The 22,204-nt window shown below is 37.9% G+C and overlaps 1 protein-coding gene and 1 pseudogene across 12 annotated transcripts in view; one reads left to right on the top strand and one right to left on the bottom strand.

Moving 5' to 3' along the window:
* The window catches only part of AKAP7 (A-kinase anchoring protein 7), a 148,682-nt gene that overhangs the window by 33,632 nt on the left and 92,846 nt on the right, over positions 1-22,204 (top strand). For all 12 annotated transcript variants that reach the window (XR_011074925.1, XR_011074919.1, XR_011074924.1 and 9 more), the window contains exon 5: positions 3,687-3,847. Coding sequence is in view for 5 of the 12 variants with exons in the window: in XM_068550921.1 (XP_068407022.1) it covers positions 3,687-3,847 (161 nt within the window). In the remaining 7 variants the exon portion in view is untranslated. The remainder of the gene's footprint in view (positions 1-3,686; positions 3,848-22,204) is intronic.
* LOC137769539 (ubiquitin-like domain-containing CTD phosphatase 1 pseudogene) lies at positions 7,286-8,240 on the bottom strand (annotated as a pseudogene).

The following is a 22,204-nucleotide window of genomic DNA, read 5'->3' as shown; positions in this document are numbered from 1 at the left end:
GCTCATTCAGGCCAGGGGGAGGGAGGGGTACAGTATTTATAATTGGAATGCGGGGCGAGCCTGTGGCAGTAGAGACCATCGTGACGTTGCAGCAGCCTGAGACGTGCCATTTGTTCTCCCGGGGAAGTTGTCCCTGGTCTTTGGGACCCTGGCAGTGGCGGGCTGCACAGGCTCCCAGTGGGGAGTGTGGATAGTGACCTGTGCTTGCACACAGGATTCTTGGTGGCTGCAGCAGCAGCGTTAACGTTTCATGCCCGTCTCTGGTGTCTGAGCTGATAGGCCAGCTCGCGCCCATCTCTGGAGCTCGTTTAGGTGGTGCTCTGAATCACCTCTCCTCATGCACCCTGAAACAGTGGTCTCTTGCCTCTTAGGCAAGTCCAGACTTTTTCCCGGACTCCCTCCTGTCTAGCTGTGGCGCACTAGCCCCCTTCAGGCTGTGTTCATGCAGCCAACCCCAGTCCTCTCCCTGGGATCTGACCTCCGAAGCCCGAGCCTCAGCTCCCAGCCCCCGCCCGCCCCGGCGGGAGAGCAGACAAGCCTCTCGGGCTGGTGAGTGCTGGTCGGCACCGATCCTCCGTGTGGGAATCTCTCTGCGTTGCCCTCCGCACCCCTGTTGCTGCGCTCTTCTCTGTGGCTCCGAAGCTTCCCCCCTCCGCCACCCGCAGTCTCCGCCCGCAAAGGGCCTTCCTAGTGTGTGGAAACTTTTCCTCCTTCACAGCTCCCTCCCAGAGGTGCAGGTCCCATCCCTATTCTTTTGTCTCTGTTTTTTCTTTTTTCTTTTGCCCTACCCAGGTACGTGAGGAGTTTCTTGCCTTTTGGGAGGTCTGAGTTCTTCTGCCAGCATTCAGTGGGTGTTTTGTAGGAGTTGTTCCACATGTAGATGTATTTCTGATGTATTTGTGGGGAGGAAGGTGATCTCCATGTCTTACTCCTCCACCATCTTGAAGGTTCCTCTAGGAGACTTTTAGAAATATTTTGGGGGGTATTTTTGGTTGTCACAATTACTGAGGAGTGCCGTGGGCATTTATGGGCAGATCTCAGCGTTACTAAATCACCTGCAGTACATGGGACAGTCCTGAACTAGGAAGCATTGTGTTGCCCTAAATCGTGGCATCACTTGTTGAAGAGTTACAGTACAGAGCACAGTGACAGTCTGAGTCATTCAGCCCCGTGTTTTACAATGTCTGTTTGCAAATTTCAGTTTTGTGTAAAAAATTAAATATTTAGCAAGTCTACTTTGTGTTTGAAGGATTAAAGTGACATTCTTATGCTACTTTATGATACTGGGAGTCAGAGCTCTACTGGAAAATGATGACCAGATATTTGCAATTTAGCAATTATTCTTGACTAAGTTGTAATGAAAGATCTAAGTAATAATTGAAGTTTGCTGTACAGACAAGATAGTATTTTACAGTTCGACCAACATTAATTTCCAACCATCTGTTAGATACTGAGCTAAGTGCTTTGGGGAAAATAAAGATGAACCATGAATGGATCTTGTACTCATGGATTATACCAGGTAGTTGACTAGGTCATACGGGCCCAAATAACTATAATAGATAAATGTAAAAAATGGTATGTTTCAATTGGTATAAAGTATTAATGGAATTGCAGAGGAGAGAAGATTTGCTTCTAGTTTGGGGAACCATGCAAGTGTTTGTGGCAGAAGTATCAACTTTTAGGTGATGATGAGATTCAAGGTGTGGCTTCATTTTGGGTAGCTGTATAGTGAGAGTGAAATGATTGGCTTTCCTGGTAAGACATTGTGTTTATGTGAAGGATTTCCTAAGTCCCTAATTGTTAAATTTTATCTTTCATCCTATACAGTATAATATGCTAGAGACACATATTGTTGGTTTCTTGTTCTATATTCTTACTTTTCGAAGTCTAGTATCATATTTTAGGTGTTTGATAAAGTATTGATCAATGGATTGGATATGGAGTGTGCAGAAACTTTTTTTAAAAATAATGAATTTCTTCAGGTAGGTATCACCCTTTGTGTCCTCACAGTGCAGAAGAAAGGAATAGAAATATGTTAGCCCAGATGCTGACTTGAAAAGACGGCTGTCCTATCATAGTTTTAAGTACAACCTTTGGGTCTGAACTCTAGTTTCAGAATTCTGTTTCGTACGTGCCTGTACTCTATTCATTTTCCCATAAAGAAGTCTTTCCATAAACTGTTCTTGAAAAGATACTCTATTTAAAAGAATTTGAAAGTTAGTGATATTTATCAATAGGCACTATGACTCCTTTTCACTCTGTGACCAGTGACCTCTCATTAGGACAAATTTATTGATTTATGATACTGAAGAACTGAAAAACTGGACTGAATTTAGATCGTCTATATTTCTTTAAAGAAAAATGGGGTATAGAATTCACTGTCTCTGAAAAATCCTGACCTTTAGCATGGCCTACTTTCATATAGAGTTACATTTAAAACGAGTATATTGAATTCCCCTCATTTACAGTAGATGAGCCAGAAGTGGCTGATCTGTTTTCACATGCTTTAACTCAGTGTGTGGTGAAGGACAGTATTATAGCAGAAGTGTGTCTTTTTGGATGAACATAAATACAGGTAGGCAAGATTGGATTTTGGATGTGGATTTGGAGGTACAACGAGAAATGCTGACATTTCTAAAGCTATTTTGAAGTATTATGTATTGTTTTGACAGAGAAACAAGACTCAGTATGGGAGCTGTGGATGAAAATCAGTTAAAAATTTTATATGAATACTAATTTAGAAATATAAAAGATCTAGAAAAATACTTAAATTTCTTTTCACACATTTGACATAATTACTACTGGCGAACAAATTGCTGATCAAGATAATTTAAATTAATGGTGGTTCACCAGAAGGGTGTTTCAAACCCCTCTCCGTAATGTAATAATGTCCTTATTTCTTTTTTGAGTAATTGCTGCCCTCTAGTGAGATTTTATTTTTTTTCTCATAATAAAGTACCTATACCAAACTCCTCTTACTATGGAAATAACTGATCTTAATTTTCAAAATATTCCAAACTTTATAATCTCTAATTCACTAATATAGTAAACATTTATTTTTAGAAAAGTAATGCATTTGAAACGCAGAATAGCCCTTTAATCATAGAGGCTAAACAGACACAACAAACTTACGTAGCTGTAGTTGGTAAATATAAACTTGCACTTTAGTTGAACCCAAGTGTAATAAATTATCTTATTGTGGAGACTATTATATTTTAAAGAGATAATGTATTTTAAGTTTTAGTAGACTGCCTCACAAATAGTAAATACTATATAAGTATTACTACTTTTAACAAGAATATAGAACTTTCACATAATCTAATATAATGTTTTGTAGGTATTAGGTTTTTCTGCAATATACTGTCAGTAATTTTTGTTTTTAGTTGTCCATGCAGTATTTCCTTGGTTAAAAACCTTTTGGTGAACTATAACATAGCATCTTCTTTTGTGTCTTTAATATAAAATAAATTATAAGTAGGTAAAGATTAATTCACTTCTATAGATTTTGTTAAAAATTAATATTAGTTTTATTTTGATCATATGGATTAGATTTTGAAGGTATTTTGAGCATTAAAATAATTAGTACAAGTATAAAAATTAATTTATCTTTCTAAAACTGTTTCTCATTTGGTTTTGTATATTTTATTACTTAATATGTTACTGAAAAATATATTATTTCTTACCAGTGGTATTGATGCTCTTTTGGAATTAAAACCATTTGTGGAAGAAATCCTCCAAGGAAAAGCTTTGACTTTGCCCTTTGAAGGGGTTGACACTTTTGGAAATCAGGTTGGATTTGTGAAGCTGGCAGAAGGAGATCACATAAACCCACTTTTGGAGATAGCAGGTAAGACAAACAGTGATATACTTCCATGAAATCTCATCTGTTGAAGAAGCAATTTTTTTCTCCCAATTCTTATAATAGAGATTTGACATCTTTTAATTTTGGGGAGCCAGTGTAACCTCACTTTATAAGTGAGCTGCTTCAGCATTTGCTTGTATAGGGAAGTAGCCAAATAAAAGGCAGGAAAAGTTATCTTGATTCTTTGACCTGAGGAATATGTTGATTCTGGAAGATGATGGGCTGGACTCAAGTAGTTGTTAGGACTGTCCTAATCAGAAGTCTGAAGGATCCAACGCTTATCATGACATTTGACATGTAGTTGGCATTTAGTAAGTATTGAGTGAATTAATAAGAATCACCAATTGCCTATTTGGAGGCTTGTGGGCATTGTCCGCCCCATTCCGGAGAATCAGTAGATGAATCAGCAGCATTTTTCTCTGTGCTACCTTTTCACCTTCCTGTTTAGGTACTGCTCTATGAGCAGAAGGTCCATTAGTGATGGTAGAAAGTCTCACATCCATTGGAGAACACATTGCTTTGTGCAGCACAGGTGAAAATGTTAGGGAAATCGAAGCAGAAAATTATAAAACCTGGATGAGTGCTTTTTAAAGATGATCCAGAGATCATAGTTTGGGTGTTAGTAAAACAATTGTTAATGAAACAATTTTTATTTTCATTTCCTCTCATATCGTGCCAGGTCATTTCATGTCATCTCATTTCAGGTTCAGTAATCCTTGATTCATAACACACTCTCATCATTGCTCCGTGCTGGGTTTAATTTTATCTATCTATTTATCTGTCTTAAAATAATATCATCTGGGAATCCACCACCCAAAACAAAAGCTAGGACCTTGGTAGTAATCTAACCATATTGTCCTTTTCATTAATCTATCCTTTGGCCTTCCTTCATTTAAGCTAACCATCGTCCTGAGGTCAGGGTTTATTATTTCCTTGTATTCTCCCCAAGTATATGTATTTTTAATTGGTTTTAATCTTATAAAAAGGATATCATATTGTATGAGATCTTTTGAGACGTACTTTTTAAAAAACTTAATATATTGTCTTTATGCAGTTTTTAGTTGCCCATTCAAAAGTGCACCTCTTTTAGGGGTGAGGGAGGCATGAGGACCAGATTTCATTTCATCGTTGGTTAAGTTTTTCTTTTATGGAGCAAAGTGTGTATAAACAACAAACAAGCAAGCAATTAAACAATAGTTGTGAGTCAAGTAGGATTTAAAATCATTAGTTGGCCAAGGAGAAGGCAACTCTTAACAGTTTTGATGGCAAAGCATTTGGGAACCCATGCCTTCAGTTAACAGACTTAATCTGTTCATCCTGAACTGCTCTGGAGAGAATGCTAGATTCAGGTCTTTCCCTTTGTAATATAAATATGTCTGAGCTCAAGAAACATTTCTAATTGGTCATTCATTCATTGTTCTTTTAAATAATTCACTGGGTGCTTGCAACACTGAGAATTCCATCCATTCTTAGCAATATTCTCACAAAGGCAGTTTCCAGTATTGATGAAAGATCCATTGTGTGGTGAGGAATGTGAAATCTCACCAGCTTTAGTGTGACTCTGAGCTCAAGGGTGTTGGTTTGTCATTTTAGAAAAGGCCACTGCCCCTGTAATTCCTTTCTAGATGCCAGAGACTGTTTCTTAAAAATATATATACTTTTCTAAACGTTTAAACAAAGCATTACAAAAAATGGAAAATAGAATGGCACTCTGTCTACTCATATAATCACTTGCTTTTAATCTTTTGTGTGTATACTGTACTGTTGTTTTGGATTATGTTTTTTATTTAAAAATTTTTTTTAGCTATGTCCTGCAGCATGTAGGATCTTAGTTCCCCACCAGCAATCGAACCCGTGCCCCCTGCGGTGGAAGCACGGAGTCCTAACCACTGGACTGCCAGGGAATTCCCTGGATTATAGTTTTTATGCAATTTTATAAGAAATCTAAATATTTGAATATGTATATGGAAAATGTCAGTGAAGTTTAGTTGAGTCTCAATTTGTGTAGTGTTCAGATAGTCCAGATGTTCAATACATGGAATTTTTGTTAATATTTTACTTCATTAGATTTATTTTTAAAAGAATGCCTCAGGATTAGTATTGCTTTAGTCCAACAGGATCAGTTAAATAATGTCATATTTGTTTTTGTGTCATTTTATAAACTATTTTTCAAATATATTACAACTTTCAGAAGAATATATTCCATTGACCAGGGTAATACATTTCTTAGAACATTGTTATAAACTATGTATATGCTTATACAGAAATATTAAACTCGTATTCGTTCAACATAAAGGAGGCAGAGCTAGTTGACTTAATGGAAAGAAGGAAATTTTTTTTTTTTTTTTTTTTAAGAAAAGGAATTTATTATTTACATCACTGAAATAGTCCCCCGTAAGACCAATACATACCATGTTTATTTGAAAGAATCAGATTCCTTTCAAATAGAAGAACTGTATAAAGCAATACTGTCAACACAAAACAGTGGTCATATTACATATCTGCAGGCATAAGCATTGCAAATAAATTATTTTTTTAATCTTATGGCTAGATATTTTCACTGCAACACAGTGTTTGTACTTAGAGAAGACAGAGCTGGAACAGGACAAAAACTTTTTGTTATGCTTTTTAGGGCTGAACCAGTGATACGTCCCATTTCAAAATGTACTGCCTTTAATTGCTTTTAGGACAGTGGTTTTAGGCAGGAGTGCTTCTACTTGGCTAGCACAAAGAAACACACTCTTGTTCCTTAGTTTCATTCCTCAGTCTCATGTTTTCTGTTTGTCACACTATGACATATCTGTATCAGAGCAGACACTTTCCAATTTTACTTAAAGAACACTGACACACATACATACCAAACTGAGACAGCTCATAATTTAGAGATGTTAAGTAGTGGAGTAATAAGAGAAATTGTGTTATGACAAAGGAAGAAGAAAAACTCTCAGTGGTTTTAAGCATACCAAACTAGGTTTCTTACTAAAAACTTTTCTGTTTTTGGTTTTAAAAACAGTATTTTCAAAATGGGTTTGGGCTTAGATAAAAACACAGTGAGACAAAAACACAAGACATACTTGTTTCCAAAGTCACAAAATGACATTGTTAAGTATACATTTTTGTCCACTTTTTTTTTTGTGTGTGTGTTTGTGTGGAAAAACACTCAGTACTCTATGCTGGAGAAAATATTTTTCAGGAGTTACAGTATATTCATACAGGGGTAAAAAGTTTTTGTTTTTTTTTTTTTGCTTATCGCTATGATCTTCAAAAAATATAAAATTAAATTTACAAAAAACTGGAAGACCAAGTATAAGCAGTCTGATATTTGCTGCAATGTCCAGCACTATCATAATGATCTTTAGCATAAAAGCGAAAAGAAATTCATGGATCTCAAGCATCTTCAATAACTGCCAGTATAGCTTGTAACTACTGTCCTTGCTTCTTTGAGAGATACCTTTCCCAATATTTGTGATTTAGGTCCAAAAAGTCATCTAACTTTACTATTTCCTTGAGGTACCAGGTTAATTGTAAAAGTTCTTTGTCTTTATCTAGATTTAGGTGTGCTTTCATAAAAGGTCTTATCTTTAGTCCATTCTGTGGGTTCATTAGAAAATTTCTTCCTATGTCATCAAACATGATGGTGTTTTTTTTGCTGTAAAACTCTGAAAAGTTTCCCCATATAACACCAAGAGGCTTTACATCTGTTAATCCTCTCCTTGGAGTATGCACTATTATCATAGCAGCACTGTCCAACGTGAAGATAACCTTGTAATTTGCATTTGTACTCACTCCCAGCTCTTTCATTTTAGCTTCAATCCACTTCATATTTGTTGCATATCAAATAACAATGTCATAATCCTCATATGCAGATGTTAGGAATTCATGAAGATATGGCCATATTAATTCTGCCCCAGTCCCTGCACAAGAGACTATGGTCAAATACTGTATAATCGACACCTAGTACCAAAGGTTTTTTCCCTTCCCTGGGAGGATTCAAAATTTCCACTTTGTACTCTTTTACTCTGTGGGAAATTTTCAGTAGGTTTTCCTCCCTATTTTCTACTTCAACTACTTCATCTTCAATATCAGAGTTGTTAACAACATCATCGTCAGGAGGTGGACCTAAGGCATCTTCCAAGCTCTCCTCATGAGTTCCCATCATCATGATTTTAATATTTGGTTTCAGTTTGAGAGCTCCAAGCTAAACATCATTTTCTGCAAGTTTGCCTTTAACTTTGAGTCCAAGTAACTTCTGGCATTCTGGTAGCTCTCCCGTAAGGGTCTTGAGAAATTGTTTGAGATCTAGCACAGTATCATCTTCTGAAAGTGTGGTCACTGAATAGTCCTGTCTACCCCATTATACAATGATAGGAAGAGCCATCCTTGAAACATTGATGAGGCAGCTTGCGTTCAGAAAAAGATACCTGGAGTGCAGCGGAACCGGCAGCAGCCCAGGAAAAATTTTCAAAGAACATAAATTTAATTATTAAAGTGTTGATAAAGAAGTTAAGTTTAAGTACATGTTATGAAGTGAAACTAACTTGAAAAATAGTTGAAAATTATAGTTCACGAATAGTCTGATCTACCTAATTTTCATAGAGTTTTTCAATTTTCAAGTTAAAAGAAACAAATTCTTAAAATATTACACAGTTGTTATGAAAAAAGGACTGAATTTTAGATACTAATATTTGAACTCATTATTGAAAATTTACAGGGTAAAGAGTAATTTAGAATTAATGTATAATATTGAAGAAAATTATTATGCATTTTGAACTAATAAAGTCTGAATTGATGAGCTACTAACTTATTTTTGGTAGATGCCTGTGGGCTGAAGAGACCACGCCCATCTTTTTTTTTCTTTAATAATTTTTATTGGGGTATAGTTGATTTACAGTGTTGTGTTAGTTTTAGGTGTACAGCAAAATGAATCTGATATACATATACATATATCCACTCTTTTTTAGGTTCGTTTCCCATATAGGCCATTACAGAGGACTGAGTAGAGTTCCCTGTGCTATACAGTAGATATTAGTTATCTGTTTTATATATAGTAGTGTGTATGTGTTAATCCCAGTCTTCCAGTTTATCCCTCCCCCACCCCGTAACTGTAAGTTTATTTTCTACATCTGTAACTCTATTTCTGTTTTGTAGATAAGTTCATTTGCAGCCTTTGTAAAGATTAGTTATCTTATTTTAGTTATCTATTTTATATATAGTAGTGTGTATATGTCAATCCCAATCTCCCAATTTATCCCTCCCCACCCCTTTCCCACTTGGTAACAATAAGTTTGTTTTCTAAATCTGTGACTCCATTTCTGTTTTGTAAGTAAGTTCATTTGTACCATTTTTTTAGATTCCACATATAAATGATGTCATATGATATTTGTCTTTCTCTGTCTGACTTCACTCAGTATGACAATCTCTAGGTCCATGCATGTTGCTGCAAATGGCATTATTTCATCCTTTTTTATGGCTGAATAATATTCCATTGTATATATGTACCACATCTTCTTTATTCATTCCTCCATCAATGGACATTTAGGTTGCTTCTGTGTCCTGGCTATTGCATGGAAACACAAAAGACCACGAATAGCCAAAGCAGTCTTAAGAAGGAAAAACGGAGCTGGAGGAATCAGGCTCCCTGACTTCAGACTATACTACAAAGCTACAGTAATCAAGACAGTATGGTACTGGCACAAAAACAGAAATATAGATCAATGGAACAGGATTGAAAGCCCAGAGATAAACCCACACACATATGGTCACCTTATCTTTGATAAAGGAGGCAAGAATATACAATGGAAAAAAGACGGTCTCTTCAATAAGTGGTGCTGGGAAAACTGGACAGCTACATGTAAAAGAATGAAATTAGAATACTCCCTAACACCATACACAAAAATAAACTCAAAATGGATTAGAGACCTAAATGTAAGACTGGACACTATGAAACTCTTAGAGGAAAACATAGGAAGAACACTCTCTGACATAAATCACAGCAAGATCTTTATCGATCCACCTCCTAGAGTAATGAAAATAGAAACAAAAAGAGACCACGCCCATTTTTGCACACTGTGTACATGTAAGTTTATGGTGGTAGCCACTTGAGGGAGCTGGTATACAGCAGCCAAGACTGTGTCTCAGCTTACTACCTTGACCTTGAGTGAGCCTGTTTTTCCAGAATAAAAAGTACCTTCTGCTTTCCTAGCAGTACACAATAGCTCATAGAGCTAAGAAGGTATTGAAAATTAGGCATTTACATGTCATTTCTCCACATTTTACAGTGATGAAATTGCACTGGAAGGTTTTTGCATAGAACTGAATGTGATTTCATTCATTTTTTTTTTTGTGAAATGTAATTTTGTTAAAAAGTGTATTAGATTGAGAGATTGCTAAAAATTTAGCCTGCTGGGATTATAATAGTCCTTGCAAATCTTTTTTTTTTAAATGAGAAAAATGTGCTTGTTTAGCATGATAAAAGATTCCGAGTGCATTTATCTCACAAAAGGAAAAATGAAAGGTTTTCGGGGTGTTCATTTGAACATTACTCTTTCTCTTATTATGACTGTCATGTCCCCCAAAAGATGGAGAGTATATGCCCTGTGTTTCTGCTCCTTGTGGGGATTCTGTTCAGTTGCTGCTATCTTTGGGCCTTTTTCTAAGCTGTCTGCTCTTGCACTTCTAACCACCACAGGCAGGTGGGCATCCCAGCAGCCTGCTGACCCTTCCCCTTAATGGCCTGGACTAAGCTGTCTTCAGAGACATCAGCACACCTTAGCCACACATCATTTAGAACTAAGCAAAGACAAGCTTTTCTCCCCAGCCAGAATGTCTGGATCACAACCCCGCTCCCTAGAGGGCCCCCAGAGCCTCTGTCGCACGCCCTGCCTCTGTGCAGGGCCCCCAGGCACAAATTCTCATAGTTCTTCTCCCCTCTCACCTCTCTTTTTACCCTTTCCATTGTCCCGTATAGGGACAAATTGTTTTTCCTTCTACCCTCCTAGATTCTCCCCCGGGGACCCTGTAGACTTAGACTGACAACAGATTAACAAGGGAAAAGCAAAGAGTGTATTAATGTGTCCAATACACATCACGTGGGAGAAACCTCAATGAAGGGTAACTCACGGGGGTGGCTAGAATGTGGGCTCATATAGCATCTTAACAGAAGAATAATAAATTTGTAGAGAAGTGACAAGACAAAGGAAAAGGGTTTTAAGCTTTTGGAGGACAGACTGTGGGGGGCCTCTAATGGAGTAAGGTTTGTGTGTATAGGTCCACCTCGGCGATACAAATTCCCCAGGAGAGGGGACTTTTGGCGGTCCTCATTTTTCACAAGTGTCTGCTTTTGGTCAGACAAGGGAAGCTCCAGGAAAGTTTCTTTTTGCATCTATTGATTCTCTTTGTCTCTAGCTCAAAATATGCCTTATGCCCAAGTGGCATATTTTGGGGTGGCATATTCCCTATATCTTTTATTTTACTTGATTTTCAATCAAACACTTAAATGGATTTACTTTATGCTGGATATTATTCTAATCATCTTACAAATGTTAACCCTTTCAATCTTAACAACTATGTGTGACAGGGATGATTGTCATCCCCCCGTTTTACAGTTGGGAATCTGAGGCACAAAGAGTGTAAATAATTTGTTAGTAAGTGGTAGAGCCAGGACACAAATCCAGGCAGTGTGGCTCCATATTCTGTGTTCTTTTTTTTTTTTTAACATCTTTGTTGGAGTATAATTGCTTTACAATGGTGTGCTAGTTTCTGCTGTATAAAAAAGTGAATCAGCTATATATAAACATATATCCCCATATCTACTCCCTCTTGCGTCTCCCTCCCACCCTCCCTATCCCACCCCTCTAGGTGGACACAAAGCACCGAGCTGATCTCCCTGTGCTATGAGGCTGCTTCCCACTAGCTAGCTATTTTACATTTGGTAGTGTATATATGTCCATGCCACTCTCTCACTTCGTCCCAGCTTACCCTTCCCCCTCCCCGTGTCCTCAAGTCCATTCTCTACGTCTGCGTCTTTATTCCTGTCCTGCCCCTAGGTTCTTCAGAACCATTTTTTTTTTTTTTTAGATTCCATATATATATGTTAGCATACGGTATTTGTTTTTCTCTTTCTGACTTAATTCACTCTGTATGACAGACTCTAGGTCCATCCACCTCACTATAGATAACTCAATTTCGTTTCTCATTATGGCTGAGCAATATTCCATTGTATATATGTGCCACATCTTCTTTATGCATTCATCTGTCAGTGGAAACTTAGGTTGCTTCCATGTTCTGGCTATTGTAAATAGAGCTGCAATGAACATTGTGGTAAAAGACTCTTTGAATTATGGTTTTCTCAGGGTATATGCCCAGTAGTGGGATTGATGGGTCTTATGGTAGTTCTATTTTTAGTTTCTTGAGGAACCTCCATACTGTTCTCCATAGTGGCTGTATCAATTTACATTCCCACTAACAGCGCAACAGGGTTCCCTTTTCTCCATACCCTCTCCAGCATTTATTGTTTGTAAATTTTTTGATGATGGCCATTCTGACCGGTGTGAGGTGATACCTCATTGTAGTTTTAATTTGCATTTCTCTAATGATTAGTGATGTTGAGCATCCTTTCATGTGTTTGTTGGCAATCTGTATATCTTCTTTGGAGAAATGTCTATTTAGATCTTCTGCCCATTTTTGGATTGGGTTCTTTGTTTTGTTGATATTGAGCTGTATGAGCTGCCTGTATATTTTGGAGATTAATCCTTTGTCAGTTGCTTCGTTTCCAAATATTTTCTCCCATTCTGAGGGTTGTCTTTTCATCTTGTTTATGGTTTCCTTTGCTATGCAAAAGCTTTTAAGTTTCATTAGGTCCCATTTTTTTATTTTTGTTTTTATTTCCATTTCTCTAGGAGGTGGGTCCAAAAGGATCTTGCTGTGATTTATGTCATAGAGTGTTCTGCCTATGTTTTCCATTAAGAGTTTTATAGTGTCTGGCCTTACTTTTAGGTCTTTAATACATTTTGAGTTCATTTTTGTGTATGGTGTGAGGGAGTGTTCTAATTTCATTCTTTTACATGTAGCTGTCCAGTTTTCCCAGCACCACTTATTGAAGAGTCTGTCTTTCCTCCATTGTATATTCTTGCCTCCTTTATCAACGATAAGGTGACCATATGTGTGTTGGTTTATCTCTGGTCTTTCTATCCTGTTCCATTTATCTATATTTCTGTTTTTGTGCCAGTACCGTACTGTCTTGATTACTGTAGCTCTGTAGTATAGTCTGAAGTCAGGGAGCCTGATTCCTCCAGCTCCGTTTTTCTTTCTCAAGATTGCTTTGGCTGTTCGTGGTCTTTTGTGTTTCCATACAAATTGTGAAATTTTTTGTTCTAGTTCTGTGAAAAATGCCATTTGTAGTTTGATAGGGATTGCATTGAATCTGTAGATTGCTTTGGGTAGTATAGTCATTTTCACAATGTTGATTCTTCCAGTCCAAGAACATGGTATATCTCTCCATCTGTTTGTATCATCTTTAATTTCTTTCATCAGTGTCTTATAGTTTTCTGCATACAGGTCTTTTGTCTCCTTAGGTAGGTTTATTCCTAGGTATTTTATTCTTTTTGTTGCAGTGGTAAATGGGAGTGTTTCCTTAATTTCTCTTTCAGATTTTTCATCATTAGTGTATGCAAGAGATTTCTGTGCATTAATTTTATATCCTGCTACTTTACCAAATTCATTGATTAGCTCTAGTAGTTTTCTGGTAGTGTCTTTGGGATTCTCTACGTATAGTATCATGTCATCTGCAAACAGTGACAGTTTTACTTCTTTTCCGATTTGGATTCCTTTTATTTCTTTTTCTTCTCTGATTGCTGTGGCTAAAACTTCCAAAACTATGTTGAATAATAATGGTGAGAGTGGGCAACCTTGTCTTGTTCCTGATCTTAGTGGAAGTGGTTTCAGTTTTTCACCATTGAGAACGATGTTGACTGTGGGTTTGTCATATATGGCCTTTATTATGTTGAGGTAAGTTCCCTCTATGCCTACTTTCTGGAGAGTTTTTATCATAAATAGGTGTTGCATTTTGTCAAAAGCTTTTTCTGCATCTATTGAGATTATCATATGGTTTTTCTCCTTCAATTTGTTAATATGGTTTATCACATTGATTGATTTACGTATATTGAAGAATCCTTGCATTCTTGGGATAAACCCCACTTGATCATGGTGTATGATCCTTTTAATGAGCTCTTGGATTCTGTTTGCTAGTATTTTGTTGAGGATTTTTGCATCTGTGTTCATCAGTGATACTGGTCTGTAGTTTTCTTTTTTTGAGACGTCTTTGTCCGGATTTGGTATCAGGGTGATGGTGACCTTGTAGAGCGAGTTAGGGAGTGTCCCTCCCTCTGCTGTATCTTGGAAGAGTTTGAGAAGGATAGGTGTTAGCTCTTCTCTAAATGTGTGATAGAATTAGCCTGTGAAGCCATCTGGTCCTGGGCTTTTGTTTTTTGGAAGATTTTTAATCACAGTTTCAATTTCAGTGCTTGTGATTGGTCTGTTTATATTTTCTGTTTCTTCCTGTTCAGTCTCGGGAGGTTGTGCTTTTCTAAGAATTTGTCCATTTCTTCCAGGTTGTGCATTTTATTGGCATAGAGTTGCTTGTTGTAATCTCTCATGATCCTTTGTATTTCTACAGTGTCATTTGTTACTTCTCCTTTTTCATTTCTAGTTCTATTGATTTGAGTCTTCTCCCTTTTTTTCTTGATGAGTGTGGCTAAAGGTTTATCAATTTTGTTTATCTTCTCAAAGAACCAGCTTTTAGTTTTATTGATCTTTGCTATTCTTTCCTTCATTTCTTTTTTTTATTTAACTTATTTATTTTTGGTTGCATGGGGTCTTCGTTGCTGTGCGCGGGCTTTCTCTAGCTGTGGTGAGCAGGGTCTACTCCTTGTTGCGGTGCATGGGCTTCTCATGGCAGTGGCTTCTCTTGTTGTGGAGCACGGGCTCTAGGCACATGGGCTCCAGTAGTTGTGGCACCCGGGCTCAGTAGTTGTGGCTCACAGGCTCTAGAGCACAGGCTCAGTAGTTATGGCGCATGGGCTTAGTTGCTCCGCGGCATGTGGGATCTTCCCGACCAGGGCTCAAACCCATGTCCTCTGCATTGTCAGGCGGATTCTTAACCACTGCGCCACCAGGGAAGTCCCTCATTCCTTTCTTTTTCATTTGTTTCTGATCTGATCTTTATGATTTCTTTCCTTCTGCTAACTTTGGTTTTTTTTTGTTCTTCTTTCTCTAATTCCTTTAGATGTAAGGTTGGGTTGTTTATTTGAGATGTTTCTTGTTTCTTGAGGTAGGATTGTATTGCTATAAACTTCCCTCTTAGAACTGCTTTTGCTGTATCCCATAGGTTTTGGGTCGTCGTGTTTTCATTGTCATTTGTTTCTAGGTATTTTTTGATTTCCTCTTTGATTTCTTCAGTGATCTCTTGGTTGTTTAGTACTGTATTCTTTAGCCTCCATGTGTTTGTATTTTTTACAGATTTTTTCCTGTAATTGATATCTAGTCTCATAGCCTCGTGGTTGGAAAAGGTACTTGATATGATTTCAGTTTTGTTAAATTAACCAAGGCTTGATTTGTGACCCAAGATATGATCTATCCTGGAGAAGGTTCCATGAGCACTTGAGAAGAAAGTGTATTCTGTTGCTTTTGGATGGGATGTCCTATAAATATCAGTTAAGTCCATCTTGTTTCATGTGTCATTTAAAGCTTGTGTTTCCTAATTTATTTTCATTTTGGATGATCTGTCCATTGGTGAAAGTGGGGTGTTAAAGTCCCCTACTATGATTGTGTTACTGTCGATTTCCCCTTTTATGGCTGTTAGCATTTGCCTTAAGTATTGAGGTGCTCCTATTTTGGGTGCATAAATATTTACAATTGTTGTATCTTCTTCTTGGATTGATTCCTTGATCATTATATAGTGTCCTTCTTTGTCTCTTGTAATAGTGTTTATTTTAAAGTCTATTTTGTCTGATATGAGAATTGCTACTCCAGCTTTCTTTTGATTTCCATTGGCATGGAATATCTTTTTCCATCCCCTCACTTTCAGTCTGTATGTGGCCCTAGGTTTGCAGTGGGCCTCCTGTAGACAGCATATATACGGGTCTTGTTTTAGTATCCATTCAACCAGTCTATGTCTTTTGGTTGGAGCATTTAATCCATTTACATTTAAGGTAGTTATTGATATGTGTGTTCCTGTTACCATTTTTTAATTGGTTTGGGTTTGTTATTGTAGGTCTTTTCCTTCTCTTGTGTTTCCTGCCTAGATAAGTTCCTTTAGGATTTGTTGTAAAGTTGGTTTGCTGGTGCTGAATTCTCTTAGCTTTTGCTTATCTGTAAAGGTTTTAATTTCTCCATCGAATCTGAATGAGATCCTTGCTGGGTAGAGTAATCTTGGTTGTAGGTTTTTCCCTTTCTTCACTTTAAATTTGTCCTGCCAGTCCCTTCTGGCTTGCAGAGTTTCTGCTGAAAGATCACCTGTTAACCTTATGGGGATTCCCTTGTATGTTATTTGTTGCTTTTCCTTTGCTGCTTTTAATATTTTTTCTTTGTATTTAATTTTTGATAGTTTGATTAATATGTGTCTTGGCATGTTTCTCCTTGAATTTATCCTGTATGGGACTCTCTGTGCTTCCTGGACTTGATTGACTATTTCCTTTCCCATATTAGGGAAGTTTTCAACTATAATCTCTTCAAATATTGTCTCAGTCCCTTTTTTTTCTCTTCTTCTGGGACCCCTATTACTCGAATGTTGGTGCATTTAATGTTGTCCGCGAGGTCTCTGAGACTGTCCTCAATTCTTTTCATTTTTTTTTCTTTATTCTGCTCTGCAGTGGTTATTTCCGCTATTTTATCCTCCAGGTCACTTATCCGTTCTTCTGCCTCAGTTATTCTGCTATTGATTCCTTCTAGAGGGTTTTAAATTTCATTTATTGTGTTGTTCCTCATTGTTTGTTTGCTCTTCTTCTAGGTCCTTGTTAAACGTTTCTTGTATTTCCTCCATTCTATTTTTAAGATTTTGGATCATCTTTACTATCATTACTCTGAATTCTTTTTCAGGTAGACTATTTCCTATTCATTTGTTTGGTCTGGTGGGATTTACCTTGCTCCTTCATCTGCTGTGTATTTCTCTCTCTTCTCATTTTGCTTATCTTACTGTGTTTGGGGTCTCCTTTTTGCAAGCTGCAGGTACGTGGTTCCCTTTGTTTTTGGTGTCCACCCCCAGTGGGTAAGTTTGGTTCAGTGGCTTGTGTAGGCTTCCTGGTGGAGGGGACTAGTGCCTGTGTTCTGGTGGATGAGGCTGGATCTTGTCTTTCTGGTGGGCAGGACCATGTCTGGTGTTGTGTTTTGGGGTGTCTGTGAACTTATTATGATTTTAGGCAGCCTCTCTGCTAATGGGTGGGGTTGTGTTCCTGTCTTGCTAGTTGTTTGGCATAGGGTGTCCAGCAGTGTAGCTTGCTGGTTGTTGAGTGGAGATGGGTCTTAGCATTGAGGTGGAGAACCCTGAGAGGGCTTTTGCCGTTTGATATTACGTGGGGCCAGGAGGTCTCTCGTGGACCAGTGTCCTGAACTCTCCTCTCCCGCCTCGGAGGCTCAGGCCTGACACTCTGCTGGAGCACCAAGGCTCTGTCAGCCACCCAGAAAAGCTAGAAGCTGCTGAGGTTGTATAGAATATTCCTTGCAGCTCCTTTCTTTCGGAAGCCTTTTGATCTGCACTCTACTTCTCCCTTCTTCTCTGCTGTCTTCTTACAAATAACCTGGACTTTCCATCAGGGATGTTGAAGAGAAGACACATGGATCTACGTAGATCTCAGCAACCTCAGCATATGATTTTCTTTCTTTCCTTGGCAGAGAATTTTCATCTTTTCACTTCAGGGAAGCACTTTACGGCTTCTCTTTGGCATATCTGAATTGCCAGTGTCACTACTCTGGCACTTTGAGGCCATTATTAAGTAAAATCAGGGTCACTTGAACATAAGCACTGCAATATCGTGAGGCGTGAAGTGAGAAACCTGTGTTCTTTTTTTTAACAGTTAGTATTATTTATCATAACGTATGTGTGATATACAGTCTACATAAAGAAGAATATTTAGTACAGAATAAATGCCCAATTAAGAAATGTTGGGCTTCCCTGGTGGCGCAGTGGTTGAGAATCTGCCTGCCAATGCAGGGGACACGGGTTTGAGCCCTGGTCTGGGAAGATCCCACATGCCACAGAGCAACTAGGCCCGTGAGCCACAACTACTGAGCCTGCGCGTCTGGAGCCTGTGCTCCACAACAAGAGAGGCCGCGATAGTGAGAGGCCCACGCACCGCGATGAAGAGTGGCCCCCGCTTGCCGCAACTAGAGGAAGCCCTCGCACAGAAACGAAGACCCGACACAGCCAAAAAATTAATAAATAATAAATAATTAATTAAAAAAAATAAAAATAAAAATAAAGGCTATCAGAAACTTATATTTAAAAAAAAAAAAAAAAAGAAATGTTACTACCATTATCATTGTCATGAAATAGTCTCCAAAAGCATTACTTTTACTGGTTGTATAATAGTCTATTGCATTATAATTTATTTTACTATTCCCCTCTTGTTAGATTTTTTTTAAATTGAGCTCTAATTGATTTATAACATTATATTTGTTTCTGGTGTTCAACATAATGATTTGATATTTGTATATACTGCAAAATGATCACCACAATAAGTCTAGTTAACATCCATCAGCACATACAGTTACAACATTTTTTTTCTTGTGGTGAGAATGTTTAAGATTTACTCTTTTAACAGCCTTCAAATATGCAAGACAGTATTATTAAGTATGGGCACCATGCTGTACATTACATCCCCAGGACTTATTTTTTTAATAAGTGGCAGTTTGCACCTTTTGACTTCCTTCACCCATCTTGCCACTCCCACTAGATCCTGTGTTCGTAATCACTATGCTGGTCTGTTACAGTGTAAATGAACAACGGGACTCCTAACCGGTTTCCGGGAGCACCCCCTCTACCTTCCTGCCTAAGCTGAAGCCCAGCTCCAGCCTGAGATCATAGCTTCCTCGCTGCACCAAATGCCTCGCACCACGGGACCCAGAAATGTCACCCACTTTCTCTTAGTTCTTTCTTGCTTTGTCCCTGTTTTGCCCTCACACAAAAACCTGTTTTTATTGGTGGCTCATGGTGTCAGGTTTTGTTACCCTCTACCTCTCCTTTCTGCTGTGGTCTGAATATTTCCTCTTGGCCATTGAGGGCTTTTTCCCTCTCTTGCTGCAGCACTGTGAGCACCTCCATCCAACCAACCTGGCTCACGGTGAGCTGTGGGGTCAGTCAGAGCTGATTGCCGGCCTGCTCCCTGACCCACAACGCAGCCTGTGACCAGCTGAGTGACTTTAAGCAGTCTATCTAATTCCTTACTTAATTTCCTTATTTGTAAAAGGAACATAATAGAAACTATTCTCAAAACAAAATGAGATAATATACATGAAGTGCTTTGGTATAGTGTTTGGCACATGTACAGTGTTAAATAGATGGTAGCTCTTATCATTAGTAATAATAATAATAGTAATAATAATAATAATTACACCCCCCCCCCGACTACTACCATTACAACTGTTACTTTTCTTGAAATCCCTTGACTTCTTTGACAGTAGCCTCCTATACTCCACTCCAGCAGTTTGTAAGCATAGTGAAATCTGCCAGAACGACTCTGAGACCTTAAGTTGGCTATAGCTGTCTATCACAACTTTCCAGACTTCTTGCTATGGCCCACGGTATCCTTGTGTTCTGGTCTCCTGTCTTACCCTGCTTCTCTCTTCTCCCTCAGTATGCTCCAGTTACACTGCTTCTTTTCAGGTATGGGAAAGAATTGAATAAATACAAAAAATAAAAAGTTAAAAATAGATAAAATTGTATTACTTAGGATTACAAAAGTATTGTCTCTTTATTATTCATTTTGATGTTCTTTTATACAGCAAAGTCTCCTTGTGTTTAAAATATACATTAAGAAATTGTTCTTCAGACAATTTGCTTCTTTAAATATGAGGTGAATTATATTATTTAGGGAGCATTCTTAGATGACTTTTGAAGGATATCTGATGTATTTGTTATGTGCTTTTCTATTTAGTGCTTGAAAGAATGTCTTTGGTACTAGGAGGAATTGAACAATTTCTTAAAATATTCATAAGCTTCTCTTCCAGAACATGAGTTAACATAGATGAAAAATGACATGCGGTTTTCACACTAGCAAGAATTTTTCTGATCTCAAGAATGATATTTCTATAACCATTACCCAGTATTCTGGCTAAGCAATAGATTATACTTATAGAGTATATTAGGAATATAGAGTCAGTCCTAAGAAATACTTTCCCAAATTAAGGTGACATTTGTTCCCCATATTTCTATGTACCCAGAGAATATACTCTGCTGGAAAAACACAGTAATAAAAATGAAATGTGCTTTGTGACAAATATTATTTAAACTGGTATTGTGGATAGATATCCATCATCAAAGAGTTCAGGCCCAGTGAATAATGAGAACTGTTGGATCAAAATTTGATGTAACTGAAGTCAGTAAATCAGAAAATGTTGTTTCTTTAGAATCAATTTATAATAATATTGATATAGCAAATAAAATAATATGTAAAAACAAATGTAGAGAGTAATGAACAATACAAATGCCTACTATTTTGATTTCTGTTAACAAAGCTCCTTTCCTTATATCTCTTGTATTTTCTGCTAATTGTAAACATTGTCTTTCTCCTTCTTGGGCTAAAATCTGTCCCATGAGACTATAAACTCCATAAAAGCAGGGACATGTTTGCTGTCTTCAGGACATATTGTGCCTGACACATAGGAGAACTGCTCAGTAAATAACTTAACAAATGAATTTTACCTTTGACACTTTCTAGCCATTTCTATTTTGAGGGTTGGTGTGAACACGTTGCTAAGTTGCCATCCGAAGCTCTTCTATGTGATAATTCTTCAAATACTTGAACACTTAGAAAGTATGCCCTAATCTCTTTAGTCAAATTTTAGGAATTTAGTAAGTTAGTCCATTATGGTATATGTTAAACCATCAGACATTGCCAATATTTGACTGTTTTTGAGCAATAAAAATGACAGTTTTATAATATTCAGCTCAATGTTTTGATATTAGGTCTGTTTAAAACAGTTGAGACTATGCCAAAATAAAGAAGTTTAAAGCTGGGTCATGACAGGGTAGTTGAGAAAAGATATACCTGTTTGTGATTATATGAACTAAAAGGTGATAAGTTAATTGTAACAGTATAGGCAGACTTCGTTTTATTGCTCTTCGCTTTATTGTGTTTGACAGATACTGCTTTTTTTTTTTTTAAATAAATTTATTTGTTTATTTGTTTATGGCTGTGTTGGGTCTTCGTTTCTGTGCGAGGGCTTTCCCTAGCCATGGCAAGCGGGGGCCACTCTTCATCGCGGTGCGCGGGCCTCTCACTGTCGCGGGCTCTCTTGCTGTGGAGCACAGGCTCCAGACGCGCAGGCTCAGTAATTGTGGCTCACGGGCCCAGTTGCTCCGTGGCGTGTGGGATCTTCCCAGACCAGGGCTCGAACCCGTGTCCCCTGCATCGGCAGGCAGACTCTCAACCACTGCGCCACCAGGGAAGCCCAATACTGCTTTTTTTAAAAAAACAAATTGAAGGTAACCCTACATAGAGCAAGTCTATCAGTGACATTTTTCTAACGACATTTGCTCACTTAGTGTCTCTGTGTCACATTTTGGTAATTCTTGCAATATTTCAAACTTTTCCGTGATTATTATATTTGTTATGGTGATCTGTGGTCAATGATCTTCGGGGCGCCATGAACCACGCACATATAAGACAGCCAACTTAATAAATGTATGTCTTCTGACTGTTCCACTGACTGTCCGTTTCCCCATCTCTTGCCCACTCTTTGGGCCTCTCTGTTCCTTGAGACACAATGATACTGAAATTAGGCCAGTTAATAACCCTACAATGGCCTCTAAGCGTTCAAGTGAAAGGAAGAGTTGATCAATGCGGCAAACTTCACTGGTGTCTTATTTTAGGGAACCGCCGCAGCCATCCCAGCCCTCAGCACCCACCACCCTAATCAGTCAGCCGCCATTGACATTGAGGCAAGACTGCCTACCAGCAAAAAATTAGTATTCACTGAAGGCTCAGATGATGGTTAGAATTTTTTAGCAATAAAGTACATTGTTTTTTAGGTGTAATGCTATTGCACATTGAATGGACTACAGTATAGTGTAAATATAACTTTTTTATGTCCCCCCCCCAAATTTGTGTGACTTGCTTTATCGTGATATTC

This window comes from Eschrichtius robustus, chromosome 9, assembly GCF_028021215.1.
Source record: "Eschrichtius robustus isolate mEscRob2 chromosome 9, mEscRob2.pri, whole genome shotgun sequence".
Lineage (NCBI taxonomy): Eukaryota > Metazoa > Chordata > Mammalia > Artiodactyla > Eschrichtiidae > Eschrichtius > Eschrichtius robustus.
Note: the sequence above shows the minus strand (reverse complement) of the source record. Positions and strands in the feature narration are given on the sequence as shown.